The sequence below is a fragment of the Apteryx rowi genome, unplaced genomic scaffold (assembly GCF_003343035.1).
Source record: "Apteryx rowi isolate R43461 unplaced genomic scaffold, aptRow1 scaffold_1050, whole genome shotgun sequence".
Lineage (NCBI taxonomy): Eukaryota > Metazoa > Chordata > Aves > Apterygiformes > Apterygidae > Apteryx > Apteryx rowi.
Genome location: NW_020447254.1, coordinates 7,806 through 20,794, shown reverse-complemented (window position 1 = coordinate 20,794; position 12,989 = coordinate 7,806). Strand labels below are relative to the sequence as shown.

The 12,989-nt window shown below is 51.6% G+C and overlaps 1 protein-coding gene and 1 long non-coding RNA gene across 2 annotated transcripts; one reads left to right on the top strand and one right to left on the bottom strand.

The window, feature by feature from the left end:
• The first annotated feature begins 660 nt into the window (after positions 1–660).
• TSSK4 (testis specific serine kinase 4) lies at positions 661–2,806 on the top strand. The gene is made up of 4 exons (XM_026068924.1): positions 661–864; positions 1,116–1,330; positions 1,857–2,229; positions 2,607–2,806. The coding sequence occupies exons 1-4, from the start codon at positions 661–663 to the stop codon at positions 2,799–2,801; spliced, it is 987 nt and encodes a 328-aa protein (XP_025924709.1). The 3' UTR covers positions 2,802–2,806.
• A 578-nt stretch (positions 2,807–3,384) lies between these two features.
• LOC112967630 lies at positions 3,385–11,819 on the bottom strand. Its single transcript, XR_003254034.1, has 3 exons — positions 11,279–11,819; positions 8,674–8,883; positions 3,385–6,844 (listed from the first exon to the last, which is right to left on the bottom strand). It is a non-coding gene; the product is annotated as an uncharacterized LOC112967630 (long non-coding RNA).
• Between the last annotated feature and the right edge of the window lie 1,170 nt (positions 11,820–12,989).

Sequence of the window (12,989 nt, the reverse complement as noted above, 5' to 3'; positions counted from 1 at the left end):
GCTCGCCGCAGGGCTGCTCCTTCCCTCGCCAGGCCTGTGCCCGTGGCCGGGCGGTGGAGTGCCCGTCCGGGGAGCGACTCACAAGCCGCCTGGACGCGCCCCTGGGCAGCGTGCTCTAGGTGACCCTGCTTGACTAGGCGATCTCCAGAGGTGGCTGCCAACCTCAGGTGTTCTCTGATTCTGGACAGCCAGCGGGATGCTTGCGGGTGTGGGCACGCACACGTGCAAGGGTGAAGGTGTGAAATCCACCTGCCTCAATATCCAGCAAATAAACGTTGCCGTCCCCTCTCACGGGGTCTCATGCTAGCTTCTACTGCAAGAATTTCCCTGCGGTTTCCCTGGCCAGTGGCTGCAAATTAAGCCACTGCCCCAACTAACCCCCGCAGGGCTCAGAGCACCCCTAAAACTAACTGCTCCCCCCATCTACCATCTCCAGGGCAGCAGGGGGGACAGGGAAGGCTTGGGGGTTGTGATGTCACCAGTGGGGGAATCCCCAGGTTTGTGATGTCACCAACAGGGGGAACCCCCAGGGCTGTGGCCGGAGGGGAACGGCTGGAGGGAGGAGAAGGGGGGCTGGGAGGCCACAGAGGTCGGGGGGCTGGTTCCCGCCAGGGGAACCCCCGGGCCCTGCTCCACCCGCCAGGTTCGTTGCCTGCGGACATGGCAGAGGCGGCCCCCACCGCCACCCCCGCGGTGCTGGAACAGTTCGGCTACCAACTGGAGCAGATGCTGGGCCACAGCACCTATGGGAAGGTGTACAAGGCTGTGGCCTGCCAGCAGCGGGCACAGGTCGCCATCAAAGTCATCTCCAAAAGAAAGGCACCGGAGGAATATCTCATAGAGCTCCTGTCACATCACATCCAGGCAGGGGGGACGGAGGAGCATCGGGGAGCAGGGGGCACTGGAGAGGCATTGGAGGGAGTCAGTGGGGTAGGGGGCTCAGGGGCATCATGACATGTTATTGGGCAAGGTGGGCATTGGTTGGGCATCAAGGGGTTAAAAGGCCAGGGGCACTGGGCGCAGGAGACGCAGCATTTTGTGGGGGCAGCGGCAATCCCGGGGCAGCTCTCCAGGGCAGGCCTGTCCCCCGCTAACCCCTCCCTCCCTGCCTGCAGGTATTGAAGGGGCTGCACCACAAGCATCTCATCACCCTCTACCAGGCCATCGAGACCACGGCGTGGCACTACATCATCATGGAGCTGGCCCCGTCGGGGAACGTCCTGCAGCGGGTGCAGAATGAGGGACCCTGCCCTGAGAGCCTGGCAGGGCACTGGTTCTCCCAGCTGGTCCTCTGCCTGGCCTACCTCCACAGCAGGGCGGTTGTCCACCGGTGGGTGAGCACCAGGGCAGCAGGGTCCCTGCTGCGGCACTGGGGGGAAGCTCCCCCAGGCAGCAAGGGGTTCATGGGCGGGGAGGGAGGGCCTTGGACCCCCCAAGTGCCACCACACTCCCTGTCTGTCCCCTACCTATTACCTGTTTGCTCCCACACCACCATCTGCCCCATAGCCCTTACTTGCCTCCCACACCTCCGTTTGCTCCATAACCCCCGTATCTGCCCTGTTGACCCCACATAGCCCATATCTGACCTCCACAGCCTCTATTTGCCCCATAGTTCCCCTACCTGCCCCACAGCCCCCTTATCTGCCTCCACACCACCTATCTGACCCCCACCTGCACCAAAACTTCCCTATCTGCCCCACAGCTCATCTCTGTGTCCCCTGCTTGCCCTACACACCCTGTATCTGACCTCCAAAGACTTTATTTGCCCCCACACCTCCTACCTGACCCACTACACCCTTATCTGCCCTCCACACTGTCATCTGCCCCATAGATACCCCCCCCCATGTTTCCCCTAGGGACTTGAAGCTGGAGAACCTCCTCCTGGACTACCAGGACAATGTGAAGATCTCTATCTTTGGCTTGCCCCGGAGGGTGGCCCCGGAGGATGCCAACAGGAAGTCCCTGGGGGCTTCAGCTTCCGCAGAGGTGTCCACCAGGGAAGCGCTGAGCCAGACCTTCTGCGGGTCCTTCGCCTATGCCTGCCCCAGGATCCTGCAGGCTCAGGCCTATGACCCCTTCCTGGCGGACACCTGGAGCGCTGGCGTCATCCTCTATGCCTTGCTCCTGGGCCGCCTGCCCTTCGACGACACCAACCTGCAGCGCCTCCTGCAGCAGATCCAGCGGCCCCCCGTCTTCCCCTCCTGGCAGCCCCTGCCCCAGGACTGCAAGGTGGGGCTGGGGGGCAGCCAGGAGCATCAAGGGGCATTAGAAGGTGTTGGAGGGCAGCAGAAGATGGGGGGCAGCAGGGGAATGGAGGGCAGCTCTGGGGCATTGAGGGAAGATGGGGGCATGAGGGGGTTTTGAGGGCCATCTAGAGGGTACTGGAGGGGAGCTGGAAGTCACTGTTGGGGCTGTGGGGGATAGAGATAGAGGGTATTGAGGAACATCGGCAGCCAGTGGCTGGAGGACAACCAAGGGACACCTGGAGGCAGCTAGGGGCACCAGGAACATGGGGTCTCCCAGCTGACCAGGCTCCCCAGGTGACGGGGGTCCCCCCAGGCCTTGGTAGAGGCCCCGAGGCCCTCCTCCACCGCCGTGTCCCACAGGATGTGATCCTGCGCCTGCTGTGCCCAGCCTCGCAGCGCCTCTCGGCCCAGGAGCTCCTGCAGACCCCCTGGGTCTCTCGTTTCCTGCCCCCAGGCCCCCTGGGGGACCTGCCCTCTGCCACGGAGGCCCCTGAGACACAATCCTCCAGATGCAGTTTTGGGGACCCACTGCCCCCGGCTTCAGAGAACCTCTAATAAAAGCCCTGAGCCCTCCCTCGGCTCCCTCTTTCCTTGGGGACACCCCTGTAACCAGGGGTCCTGCAAGAGGGGCTCTCCCTGTTTATTGTTGGCCCTCCTGAGCCCCGCAAAATGCACCCCCCTTTTCAGGGACCCCCCCCATTCACAGGATGGTTTAGCCCGTCCCACCCGTCCCACCCCCCCGTAGGGCACTGCTCCAGCCCGCCCCCCCTCAGTCAGTGCTTCAGCCCGTGAGCCCCCCATCGCACTGGTTCAGCCACCTCCCTGCCTATGGCCCTGCCTATGGCCAACCCCCCCGCATCAGGCAGTGGTTCAGCCCAACCCCACCCCCCACCCCCGGCGATGGTTCAGCCCCGCCGCTGACTTCGACCGAGAGCCCCACGCCCACACGTGGCGGCTCTTAAAAGGGCCACGCCCATAAAAATATGGCCCATGTCTTCTCTTAAGGGGGAAACGTCTCCTTTGACTCCGTGACCGCTATATGACACCAAGGGGATTCCGGGAGGAGGGTGAAGGGTGATTTCCCGCCAGAGAGCCCTGGAGTGGGCGGAGCCCCAGGGCTTGGGGGCGGGGCCAAGCAGCCTGGCGGTCCCCACGCCCGGTTCCCATGCGGGCCTGGCCCCGGGACTTGGCCTCGCGTGTGGTTGCTGTAAGGCGCAGTCCCAGCTCCTCTCTCTGATTCGCAGAAAACGGTGGCCTCAAATTTTAGTACAGAAGCCACTTCTGCGGCCTTTTCTTTGCAGATCTTTAATGACTACGAGTTCTCCTTCATCTCGTAAATGCAGCGCGGCACTGGCTGCCTTACCGTGTTAGGCCATTGCAAGCATTCAATTTACTGTCAACACTTCCCTCAAAACCATTTTTCCCTGGTGCATCAAAGCGCTGGATTGTGCCAACACTGAAAAAATGGCCAGCAGGGCTTTAGTCATCCTTCTTACCTCTGCGCGATACTCTTTGGGGCACGCAGACAGGGCTGGTGACTGCTCGAGCCTCCAGGACTGTTTCTTTATAGCTCTCCCAAGCACAACTTTGGGAAGAAAATACTTGTTTCAGAGGAAAGTTTATTTCTTATTGATACATTACACTGGCATTTTGGCATTCATCTTTAACAGGCTGCTCAGAAACTACGCAACTATTCTACAACGAAGCTAAACAAATCGAAATCGTAAATTAAGTGCCTAAATTAATTAAGTCCTATAATAGTTTTATCTTTGCTGATTTTATAATCAGTTGTGCAAAGTAGCTCAAGAAGCCTAAATGTTATGCAAGAGCACAGAGCTACCATTTTATTAAGCAAGAAGACCATAAAACTCAGAATAACACTATTTGTATCCCTAAAGCAGTGTCACATTTCCAGATGAGAAGCTGGGTTTCGATATGGAGGGAATGGGGTTTCTTGCTACTTGACCAGAAACTTTATGAAAGAGGAAAAAAAAAATTAACACTAATATTTTTAATTGAATTTACTGATTCAACATGAGCATCCCTGTCCAACTAATTGCTTGCTTTTTCCTCTAAAAGCTCGCTTGGCAGTGAACTGCTTCCCAGCCTTACTTGAGGTCCAGTGAAATGTTGCCCTTGCCCTGGTGGAATCAGTTTTTCCCTTTCTTTGACAGTATGAGGTACTCATATCTCTGACCCATTTTAATTTTCTTCTCTACCTCCTTCTTTCAAATGGAGTTTACACCTTGAAAGAGAAATTGGTTAAAAACAGAAAATGTAGACAACAAGCAGCTACATTTGATAAACTCCTTTTACATGGAAACTGATGCCAACACCAGCTGTATTGTTTGCTAGCCTCAGGGCCATATTATGTGAACCTTTTAATTGTACACATCTCTGCAAGCCAGTATAACTGATTTATGATCAGTTATGCATCTGATGGGCGTCCGATTCATGTGTATAAATTGATCTAATCTGCAGTTTTCCTTCACTAATGCGGAAAAAGTCAGTATCCTCATTTATTCTCTTCAAACCTGATTTCTTGTAAATGCACATGCCTGTGTAAACATGAGTGGTTGTGAACTATGAATTACGCCAAAAAAAAAAAAGAAGTGATAACCGTGTGATTTTATAAAAGTCAAAAGTGAAAAAAAATTATTGGGGGCAGGCGGCCTGCAAAATGGAGGAGCTACTTTCCCTTTGATCACTGTGCTTCGAGTTTATTTTTAATGAATTCTTCTCTGGACCCAGCTAGTGAACTCAAACCCTGGGAGACATTTCCCCAGCTTGGAGAATGGATTTAGATGCCTTGCAGTAATAAACTCCCCCTCCACCCCATTTCATTTCTTCTTTTTACATGGATGGATATTGTTTTCTGTCCTATGAACAGCAGGGGAAGTTCTGAAAAATGGAAGGAGGTTCCTAATCAGACTGCATTGCCTATTGGAAGCCAACTGGATGGCACGTTACCGAAGCATTAAGTTTATTCATTATTGTAGGTCATTAAGAGGAGCAACGATATGTCATTCCTGGAAGTAACTTTTATGACAGAATTGAATAGATTATGGTTAGTAACATCAGTGGGTTAAGATGCCTGCTGTTTTGCTCTAAGCATCTCACTGCTTTCCGTCAGAATCTCTGAAGAAAAAAATACTCTAATTGCAATTTTCACTGAACATGCCTGATTCTAGAGAGAGCCAGAGAACTGAAAACCACACTGCTCAATTCATGTGCTTTTGTGTTTTTTTTAAAATTAAGAATGTGTACAAAGCCAGACTGAATAGTAAATGAGTAATCTAAAGGTGCCCACAAACAGGCAGCTATTTCCTGCGTTACACTGCAGACCATGTCCCTGAGCAAGTCCATTGACTGGGTTGCATACAGGTGTCTGCCTCAAAGGTAACACTTTGCTTTGCTGAATTACTTAGAACCACTGACTTCACAAGGATCCTGGGGGACCAGTACCTCTGGGTACTCTCTGAACTTAAGCATGGACACTTAGAGGCACCCAGTTTAATTCCAGCTAATCAGCCCTTGCACCTGGAAAATCAGCAGAGAAAATCCCAATTGTAGCAATGGAGAACATGGATACTTGGAAAAGAGAAATCACCAGGTACCAAACCCTCATCTGGAAAGTATAAACCTTGGCAAGTCATATAACACTACTTTTAAAGGAACCCTGTCAAGCATTATTCCAATGCTATATTTACTTTTCAAACTAACATTGTTCCAAGAGCTTTGTTTACGGCGGGATCAGGGTATCCTGTTGGTAGCACAGCTGGAGTATGTGTTGTGCCTGTAAAGAGCTCTTGGCTCTACTGAAGAGGCTCCAGAATTGCAGTGCCCTTAGGGTGAAATGTTTGACCATTCTTAGGCAAAGTTGTGGTTCAGGACCGCTTTTCTGCCCTTAGCTTCCCAGGATGGAAAAGTTATGACAAATTTTTTAGTGCTTACTCTTATAAATACTTATATGTTTGGGCACAGGGTCTTATGGCCCTTTGCGGGAGGACTGGGAGTGCAGTGTTTCCTCCCTTCTGATTCAGGAGGGAAACCTATGTATTCAGTCTTCCCTTCTGGATAACAGCCTTTCCTAGCCTGTCTATATTAATGTTTGCTACCTCAAAGCACTCATATCTCATACTTTGCTGGTGTGGATGGCCACAGTGGAGTCAGAGCCTCAAACTTGACTAAGAAATGCCTTAAAGCTAAGAGGAGGGCACGTGTGGGACACGCATCACCTTTTATCCCTTGCGACTGTGGCTGTCACCTAGGGGAAGGAGTTTGTCCCAATATAGTTCTGCAGTGCCCGTTGCTTATTCCTAACGAGCCTGCATGTAACGAGACCATGTGGTGACTGTGGAGTAGAGCAGCTGGGAGGCAAAAGGGGCTGGCTAACCTGGTGTGAATCCCTGTGCAAGCGCTGAGATGTGCTACTGCCATCTCCTGGATGGAAATCAGAGGAGTGCAGCCTCTTGACAAAAAGAAGAGTTATAATAGGCACCTCTTTCTGTACAGGGTGGTAGGAAACATCGTAAAGCCTCTGTGCATGTTACCATGCCAGTCTTTGGGGGCAGGCACATCCTGGGCTCACAGCCGCTCTGCACAAGGTGAGAGAGATCAACATCAGAGGAGACATCATGCATGTCTAGGATTAATATTCATTCAACTATACCTCCAAAATCAGGGAAAACTGGTCAAATGTATTATAGACTTCAGTCTCTCCAAGCTAGTTCCAGAAAAGACCAATGTTTGATTTGGTCCATGTGTTAGAAAGGACCTAGTTTGGCATCTGTAATCTACAAAGCATTTCTCATTTCACCCCAGGGCTCTCAGAAACCAGCTTAACTACAGCCAGGGAAGTACCAGGAAAGTGATTAATTAAACGAATCAGCATTACTGGAGAGGCTTGGCTCACCCCCCTTTGTAGCAGACTGGAGCACCACCATGCTTAGAGACTCTGTGTAACTCCTGTGTCTTCATCCAGCTCTGTATTTACTGTTCACTAGGGAAACTTGCAGGTAGTGGCCAGGGTTTTGTGCTGACTTCTGGATATCAGCAAGTGACTCTTCTTTGAGTCGTTAAGAGCACTGTGTGATTAACTTTTTCAGAGCTAGTTTTACCCTCAGTAACCTGGATTTTGCTGCCTTCAGGAAGTCAGTGTGGAAGGATGGCTCCACAGCTACCTCAGTCTTAGCCCTCCACAGTTTCCTCTGTGCAGTGAAACTTGGGGACAGCCAGGTGAGCAAGACGGAGAAGCCCACAGCCACAGTCTTGATTCATCTGCCAGCCTTAATTCTGAGAGGTGGATGTTATTTGTGCTAGGACATCCCCAGTTGTTGTGAGCTCCCCCAAGGACTCCTGTGAAGGGGAGTGTTTGGAAAAGGGGACTCCTCTGTTCTGTGCTTGGGTGCACAACAGCTCTGTTTGTTAACTCTCTCCAGCTGGCGTGAAGTATCCAACTGTATCTGCTACTGCCTTCTGTCTAACTGACAGTAAGTCAGCCTGGGGAACTACTGTGATCCCTAGGTACTCCATACCAGAGACCCAGAGTTATGGGATGTTTATTCTAGGTTTGGGTTTGTATGGGCAGTAGCATAGCTTGGGAACACCAGCTCAGGAGAGAGCTATGTTCTCACTGTAATTTTCCTCTCATTTCCTCACAAGGATCATTTGTCAGCACACGCAACACTATGTCTTTGCAATGAAGAATCAGGAACACTCAGCAAGGAGCTCAACCCCCAAAATAAGGAGTGCTTGAGGCTACAGAAACTGGAGGAAATCTCTGTGAAGTATTCCAAAGTGGCAACTGAACAAATCTAAACCATGATCTGACTTTGGTACCTTACAACTGAGTTCCCGCAAGTCAGTTGTGCCTAGCACATCTGTTTGGGAGTGCCCAGAGAGAATCCCTTGGTGCCTGCTGGAGGCATAGCAATTCCTGAAGTGTCTCAGACTCCAGTGACAAAGGTGGTGGTGGGGGGTTGTTTCTCAGGGGCTTGCAATGGGAGCCGGGTGCTATGCTGCAAAGGCAGGAGCTGGAGGAGTGCTCAATCCATGGGACAGCCTGGCACTGTCCATCAAGCATGAACGTGCTTAACCAACTTGAGCGAAAGAATTTTTGTCTTGATTGATGTTTGGGAAAAAAATCATTATTTGCTTGTAGCATCGGTTTTCCCTCCTTGTCCTGTCAGAGAGGGGCAGTTTGAGGAATACAAAGCTGTGGGTATCTGTCCTCCTAGCAGGTCTCTGCATTCCCCACCTTCATCAGCAGGGTGCACAGTCTCTCTCTGCTTTGCCGAGTTCCCTCTTGTTGGCTTTTGTCCCCTTTTCAAGCACCTCCTCAGGGGTGATTGCTCTCTCTGCCTTTTTTGATTGCTCTGAATACCCTTGTGCTCTCCAGATTCTTACCTCCCAATGGTTTTCTTACCAGTACTGACTCCTGGCTCTTTGGGGTTCCTTCAGTGTCTCCTTCTCTCGGTTCTGTCCTTCATGGAGAATTGTTAGGGCTTCATCCATAGCCAAACACATCTCCCATGTTTACCTTGACAACTTTACTAAGGATCTGTGCTCAGCTTCTGTCCTCTGCTTTCCACCTTCCTCATCCCCAGGCAAGGCAAGTCTGTTCAGGTGCAGATGCCTGTGGAGAATACATGGTAGGAGGGAGACTGTCATTGCTGCAGTTCATCAGGCAGCATCCTTGCCCACAGCCTGTCTCCAGGCCTCTTCCAGATCATTTCAGATGCGCAGAAACCCTAAGGAAGGTATCTTTGCCCACGGGGATAGTTTCTACTTTTGCTCTACCATAATCTTGGTTTATGCCTTGAGCTAAGGAATCTTTTATTTCCTTTCCCAGCTTTTACTCTGACTGGACTTTCCTGTTCTTCCTGTACTCATTCTTTTTGTATAACCACACTGGGTTATACAGCTGCTATGAAAACCTGTGGCAGCACATTCTCCAGGCTATGTTGCATTGTTCAGATAACGTATTCAGTGAGTGCAGATGGTAGAAGTACATCCTGCTTTGCCTATAACAGCAAAACCCCAGGTTTGGTGACCTGGAAAGCTTCACCGAGTCCTAGGAGCTAAAATCACTGTGTGCTCAAGGTTTGGATTACTACTGAAGCATTGAACTGCTGCAGACAAACAGATCTAGGAAGGAGTTAAATTCCTGCCTGGGATCCTGTCATGGGGACAGTGAACTGATGTAAGAGTAATGCTGGGCGTCAGGTTCCCCAGGCGAAGTTTTACGAGCTAGGAGAAGCAAGTTTATGGTTTATAGATGACCCTTGCCTTGACATACTCCTCCCATCAAGTCCACCAGAATTCAAGCATCACATTTGGGGCTAATTTTGGATTAGGAATGGATGATGAGCATTGATTTCTCTGAGTGGGCAAATTTTTGATGCGGCACTCATCTCTTACAGTAAGTAAGAAGCACAAGTACTGATTCCAAATGGGAGAATCTCTTTTATATCCTATAAATTATGTACTAGCAGTACAAAGGACATTTCACTAAAAATGATGATGTGGTGATTTATAAGTCTTAAAAATCTGATATGAGGGGAGCGGCTAAACAAATACATGCTTATACTATTACAGAGTTAAGAAAGAAAAGCCTGTAAAAATGCTGAAATCGGCTTAAGGTCACCACAAGAAAATACTTGCTTGTCTTTCGTCAGAGAAAAAGCCAATCTGTACTGGGACCCATGCCATAAAGATGGACTTTCAAGCAACTTTTCTTAGCTGTCCTTCTTGCAAATAAACCTCCTCCAGAGGCATATCAGAGGATTTATGATGCCTGGGACTGTTTTCCTCATACCAAAGCCTGCTAGGCAGTCTGCAGTACCCTCCTCACAGGACCACGCTGTCAGTCCCAATGAGCCCATTATAGCCTGCTCTTGGAGTGACTTCTACCCCTGCTGTCACCAGGCCAAGCTCCAACACAGGGCTAACAATCTCCAACTGCAGCATTGCGTCTTTCCAATAAGATGTAGGAAATGAAGCAAAATCAAAAGGATGAGAACACTTTTCTCCACCGTTCAAAGACTGCAAGAGAACTACCAGTGTTTCCGAATGCCTGCTTGTAAGTTTTAGGAATCACGATTTGGCAGAGAGAAAACCTCTAAAAGGTCTCAAACGTTAGGAGAAGCTTCCAGGGGCATGACAAAGCATGTATCAGTACATCAGACTGTGCCTTCTGCTAGCTATCCGTAATTGCCAAGATAGTCAAGGACTGTATTTTAACAATGGCATCCTACATTTTGGTCTGCTGTCTTTTCTTTGCACCTGGGATTAATTTGTAATGCTACATTTATTTTGAATCTCCATGTTCCATCAAGTATAGTATTCAGTTTGCAGCAAGACAGAGAAGAAATAGATGCAAGAGAGCTGAAATCACTTGTCTGAAGAAAGAAATATATGTTTTTTAATAATTTCTCCACTTTTTTTACTTTTGAAGAACACAGAAGATACCCTGATAGATCAACCCAGTGTTCTATATGCAATAGTGGCAGTGGGAAACACAGCACATGACCACGGCTGCTTTCTCCAGTGCATCGCTGTCCTGCTCCCCAGTGGTATGGATATTGTAATCCCCAGCCTTTGCTGATATTGGAAGCAATGTTTTATTTATTCTGCCCCATTTATTTATTTATTATGCCCCATTTCCATCCACTTGTTTCCAGTGCAGAATTCCCACTCTGCTAGGGAAGCTGTGTAGAAACATAGCCTTGCTAGTGTGCGTCTGTGGAGACAAACGGATGAGGATGTATTTTCCAAAGTGTTATTGTAACTTTCCCAAAAGGCTACAGAGCAAATGGAAGGGGGGTGTGCCATATCCTAAACTTTCAAAAGGTTGCTTTCTGCTTCAGGGAAAGGTTTGAAGGACAAAATAGAGTGATCACCTCTGGCTGTTCAGGGACCCAGACTATGATTATCTGTGTCAACTCAGCATTTCATCCCCTTCCTCACTGATGGGTTTGACAGTCACGGTTCCTGCTAATTTTGTCTCTCTCCACATCCTTGTACCATACCTGCATGTTTCCCCACACTCCAGCATGTGCTCCAGTCCTGGCAAAGTCCCATGGCTCCTCCATGGATGTGCAAACCACCTAGCGCTCCTTGAGTTGCAACTGCCCCATCAGCCTTGCAGGAACAGCCCCATTTCTGCATTGCTCCATGCGGAGGCTGTTTGATAACCCCAGGTTCACCCCTCTTCCCCCCATGCAGTACACAGGCACCATCTCCAAGTGCTTGCTGCACTCTGCAGAGCTTCCAATACAACATTTCCAGTCACCTTCGTTTTTTTTTTTTTTTCCATGACACTAAGGGGTATCTACCCCAGATTCCCTGGGCTGAGCCAAGCAGGGCTCCCGCGGCCTGTGCCGCTGGGTCCAGTCAGCGCTGGGCTATGCTACACCTTACATGTTACCACAGCAGCCCCAGGAGAGCTCAGGGCTCGTCGCAGCCCCCAAAGCCCACTAGGTCATCCACTCCCATCACCCTACCCCAGAGGAAGGGGCACTCGGGGCCAGAGGCTGCGTGTGCCGGCCGCGGACCCCGCCGCTGCTCCCCCTTCCAGACCTCACCGCAGGTGGCCAACAAAATGGCAGTGGGCGCTTTTGCCCTTTATAAAGATGGCGCCCCGGCGCGTCGTGTCAGGGCGGGGGCGGGGTGGCGTCCATCTTGAGTACGGGCAAGCGGCAGCTTTGTCCTGAGCCCTTTCCGGTAGGCGCGGGCCGGCAGGGGCGGGGCGCGAGCGCGGCTCAGGGCGAGCGGCAGCGGGTGCGCGCGCGGCTCCGCTCCGCTCTCGCCGTCTCCGCCGCCGCGGCTCCGCTCGCCCCGGCATGAGGAAGCGCAACGAGTCCGTCACCGTGGAGCATGAGCGCGCCGCCGCCGCCGCGCCGCCGCCGCTCGACAAGGGCTGCAGCCTGAGGCACAGCCTGCGCCTGCCCCCCGCCGCCGCCGCCGCGGGCATGAAGCGACCGCTCGGCAGGTGAGCGTGGGCCGGTACCGGGGGGGGGGGCCTGGGGGCGGCGCCCCCCCCCCCCCGTGACGGGGCATCGCGGCCCTGACAGGGCCGGCCAGAGGCGCCGGGACCCCCGTGACGGTGCCACCGCGCTGGGCCTGGCGACCTTAATTTTCCCCGCGAGCCTCGCCGCTTCTGAGCAGCCCTTGTCGGTGGAGGCAGGCCTTGGGGCCTGGAAACGGCAGCTAGCGGGATTTCCTATCCTGCCGCCTGGTGCAAGCGGGGGGAGGTGGGCCAGCCAGGCTCGGCTCGTTTGAGGGAGAAACCCGGGTGCCTGTCAAAGTGGTTTCTTCCCAGTACATGAATCGGGTTTAGGTGTCGCTAGGGGAAGCTTGCGTTTCCCCCAGCCTATGTTGGACGCGGCTCTGTAGGTGAGAAGTCAGTCGTTGCTTTTTGCAAGCCGTGCTCGTGTCTTTACCATTTTGTACGTATTTATGCTAGGAAAAATGCTTGTTTTCCTCTACCCCCCGAAAAAAAGATCTGCAACGACAGAAGATGCTTGTAAGTAGGATCCTTATTGGTGTAAGACCTCAAAGGGAGGCAATGTGTCCTATGAGACTGACAGTTTCAGGGGAGTGTCAGGGAGAGGAAGATACAACCGCCAGTTACCCCGTGCCGCTGGAGTGCTTTTCTTTGATTGTGTTTTTGTAAATGTGAAGGATAGTTAATGACCAAAATAGCACTGTGGTTTGGGTAGCTGAAGCTGAATTGCGATC

What these genes read in the sequence shown, in the direction of transcription:
- TSSK4 (XM_026068924.1), top strand. Translation starts at nt 661, where the DNA reads ATGGCAGAGGCGGCCCCCACCGCCACCCCCGCGGTGCTGGAACAGTTC. An exon ending in TCCTGTCACATCACATCCAG is followed by an intron (nt 865 to 1,115) that starts GCAGGGGGGACG and finishes CCCTGCCTGCAG; the next exon opens with GTATTGAAGGGGCTGCACCA. An exon ending in CCCTGCCCCAGGACTGCAAG is followed by an intron (nt 2,230 to 2,606) that starts GTGGGGCTGGGG and finishes CGTGTCCCACAG; the next exon opens with GATGTGATCCTGCGCCTGCT.